Source organism: Wasmannia auropunctata, unplaced genomic scaffold, assembly GCF_000956235.1.
Source record: "Wasmannia auropunctata unplaced genomic scaffold, wasmannia.A_1.0 LD286705.1, whole genome shotgun sequence".
Lineage (NCBI taxonomy): Eukaryota > Metazoa > Arthropoda > Insecta > Hymenoptera > Formicidae > Wasmannia > Wasmannia auropunctata.
Window position 1 is genome coordinate 32,410 of NW_012076185.1, and position 3,907 is coordinate 36,316.

Sequence of the window (3,907 nt, forward strand, 5' to 3'; positions counted from 1 at the left end):
ATTGGAATGTCTTCGACAATACTGACATTAGTGCCATTATCTTGCAAAACCCTCAAAATTAAATTACACTCCTAATAGAAAGAACGTCTAAATTAGGAAAAATAAAAAAATATAGTTTTGGGCATTTTTATAATTGTCTCTAAATTTTTGTTGGGACAATATAAAAGATTAAGTATAGGTAAATGTGGAATTTTCTGCGAAAATATATTTATAATGTTTATATGCCAATTTCTTTATACATGTATCACATTATAGAAAAAACGTTTACATTAACAATACAACTTTTAGTATTTCTATAATTATTTCTAAATTTTTTTGGAGCAGTATAAAAATTATATAAAATAAAAGAAAAAGAGAATTACAATTTTTATTAATCTATTCGCATAATTTAATTCGTGAAAATACACTTTGTATATCAGAACGAAAATTATGCTACGATCACTAAATTCCAAGCAATTATTGATTCGGATTTGTTTGCAGGGCTTATCGGACTAGAATGGCAGCTAAAGCGAACGCTCTCGAAGCGGCTGATGTTTCTCAATATGATGAGATGAACGTGATCGAACATCAAGCAGGATGTTCTCAGATACTGTCCGCCTACAGCGGTACGGATTTCGTAATACTGAATCGCTGTCCGCCGCGCACGAGCTCGGATTTCGAGTCGCTGTATAATCTCCTTGACCGCTGGCGAATCCTTGAGACTGAGCGGGCAAGTCTGACGTTTCTTGGGTCATCGAGGATTGCAGCTTGCGGCCTGATTCTATCGAAGGAGGTCGAGCTGTTGCGCGCCATAGACTCCATGAAGACGGTTGTTCGTCTCAAGTGTAGAGAACAGAAACGACACAGATTCCTGAATGGATTATCCAGACCGATTGCTTGGCAGGACAGTCGAGGTCGGCCAATTCTGGTGGACACCCTGCGCGTTCAGCGAGCCCGCCAGTACAGAAACATTTATGCCTCGCTAGCCAACGAAAATATGTCCATCTCAGAGCGGATCGACTTATTGCACGACGTAAAATACATCGCTGATATACACACGTGCAACCAATCGCAGGAGCTCGTTTATTTAGTAGACCAAGAGCTGGATCTTTTAACGTGTCAGGTGAACACAAGTAGACTCAATTGGCTCAGGAATCGACTGAAGCTGAGTTTCCTCAAGCTGGCACGCAATACTCTGCAAGGTTTTTCAATCTTTTCTTTCGTTTATAGCAGCGTAATTTTCCAAATAATTTTTCTAAAACAGCAAATGTAAATTTGTAACAGTTGAAGAGTGTATATATGCACTATTTTTAAACTACAAAGTTAAGATTGGATATTAATTAATAATTTCTATTTATCTCAGGCGAGAGAGATAGGGAAGACATGCATTTGCTCGACTGGTCGGACACCAGCATCACACGGCTCTGTAGGACCTGTGGCAGGCTCTTATCCTTGGAAAAGTTTCCCCGCGAACGGCGATTGCGCTCTTCCTCTTGTGTCTACTGCACGTCTATGCGAACTCGGGTAGGCCCTCGCATCGTGTATGAGCCCTACGAGAGAATGTTGTGGGAGGTCAGACGTTTCGAAGCCAGGATGGGCTGTTACGGCAGTCTGGCCTTCGTGATCGGTGCCAAGGTCGTTTGTCGTCTGGTGAACAAAATCTGGCACGGTAGATCGGGCATCTCCGAGTGCGACGACCTCGACGAGCTAAGATTAACGCGCTTCCGGCGCGAACTTGAATGGGCGCCCTGGAATTCTCTATTGTTGACGAAAACCGAAGCCGCAATTCATCACGGAATCACTGATATCGAGAGCTTCTACGACTCGTCGCTCCTGCAGAAATTTTGTATAAAGAATCTCCAGGCAAAGGTACACTTTGAATCGATCGCTCAAGCACGGAGGAATATTGTGACACCGTCCTCGACCGAAGATCAATAATTGAATTTTTTTACTCAATAAACATGAGAGAGAGAAGTAAAAGGCGCACGTGAATTTCAGGTTTTAGCGGAAGAAAGAAATTTACAAGCAATCATTTTTCGGTTTTAAATTTAAAGTACCTTCCAATTCAAATTTAAAATTTTGCTTATTGCTTATATTGTGCAAAAGTGATATTATTGCTTGAAATAGAGCTAGAAAGTTGCCGAAATTATTAACGCAGTTTAATTACAAGGAAGCAATTGAATTTGCTCCGATGTTAAAGAAAGATAAAAAATTTGTTGGATTTGCACTTATGATGCGCGCAATCTTCACAGGCTGTTGCGCGGCCACAATTGTTCTCCACGATTGTACGAGTGCAGTATATGTGTCTCTACGGTTCCACGAGAGAAATTTCGCGAGTTGAAGGCTCGTTCTAAGCCAATTACCAAGTTGTAGAGAAATGCGCCCGCCCCCGGATGTCGGCCGTTCGTCCTGGCGGAAGTTGGGCGTCGGGGAAATACGTTGAGCTCGCATTATAGCCGGGACATCGCCGTTGTTTCTCGCGTTTTCTCGCGTTGTCTTCGAGGCAGAATGTTCTGGTCACGTTGATAGCGCCAGTTAATCGCGTTGCAGTTTATGAACTAAGTTTCTAAGGAGAGAAAAGCGCAAAGACACGCCGTGCCGTGCCGCGTCGCTTCGACTCGGACATTTAAATGCTGTTCACGCGCGTGACAATTTCAGTGTAACACGTTTTTCTCCCGTCTTCTATAAGATATTTTTTATCAGAAAGTTACTACGAGTTTGTTTCAATAAACGTGATCGCGATAGCAATATTGATGATAAAAAAAATAGTATTAAAGATGAAGATATATACTTATTTAAGTTGAAGATGTATTGCATAAAATGTTATATCAGGCAATATTAAGATTGTAAAGAAAGTAAGATAAAAATATATAATAAATAATATCAAAAACAATTTTGAAATTGTATATTAATATTATATTTGTCTATTGTGTTTAAAAAATGATTTAATTAAATTTCAGAAAGGTTATATAAATTCTATAATAAGTCTAATAAGTAATTTTTAATTTTTATTTTATATCCTATTATCTTTCTCTTATATAAAAGGTATATGTTTCTTGTAAAAGATATGCTTTATTTCTATATCTGTAAAAGAGTTTACTAGCGAAATTAGACTTGAGTTTATGATCTAATACCGTTGAAACGATCTCGAAACCATTGTTTCAGCGACGAAATGTCGATAAACTAAGGAAAACGACACGTGTCCGTATGGAAAAACGGCTGCGGTGCAGAAATCGCGTCGTATACGGGAAACAAAGTGTTATGGAAAGGTCGACGATAAAAGCGGCCCCTGGCGTAGTAAAAGAAATAATAATGCAAAGACGAAGTGTTCGTGTGACAGGCCATTTCACGGCGGTATCCACATATGATGATAATTTTTATTTCTTATCGCCTCGGGCGACCGTGCGTTCCAGCGGCAGCAGCAGCGAATGCCTCCCCAGAGTAACGTTTAAAACGAACTTTCTTCGTGATAGTCTGGAAGAAATTCAACTCAGATATTAAAGCTTTCGTGTATCACATGTGTGAAAGTAGATCTGGAAACATTCGATGTTGTTTTTTAGGAGATAGTTGATAAACGAATTTAGACGCCTGGCCGAGAATTATGACTTTTGTTGGTATAATACAAATTTAAAATATTTAAAATATACATAATTTAACACCTCCTGTTTAATCGTGTTTTATTTTATTGACAAATGATTTAACAGTAGATTTAAGGTAGTACACTCGCGACAATACCATCCAAAAGTTAGGTCTCTTCGCGCGCTCGGTGGCGATATTTCCATTGCCGCCAGTGAGAAAAAACATTTGGTTGTGCCTATCCATAAACCGCACGCACACGCAGAAAAAAATTAATTCAGACAGACGCAGACTAACGCAACTCGACTGGCCGCCTCCTTCATTCGCCTCCATATGTCAATAAAAATCGAAA

The 3,907-nt window shown here is 39.5% G+C and overlaps 1 protein-coding gene across 1 annotated transcript in view; it reads left to right on the forward strand.

Annotated features, from left to right (window-relative positions):
• LOC105461484 (IQ and ubiquitin-like domain-containing protein) overlaps window positions 1–1,917 on the forward strand; it is a 2,811-nt gene extending 894 nt beyond the window's left edge. The window contains exons 2-3 of the mRNA XM_011707977.1: window positions 481–1,181; window positions 1,343–1,917. Of these exons, the coding sequence (XP_011706279.1) occupies window positions 481–1,181; window positions 1,343–1,917 (1,276 nt within the window). The remainder of the gene's footprint in view (window positions 1–480; window positions 1,182–1,342) is intronic.
• The last annotated feature ends 1,990 nt before the right edge of the window (window positions 1,918–3,907 follow it).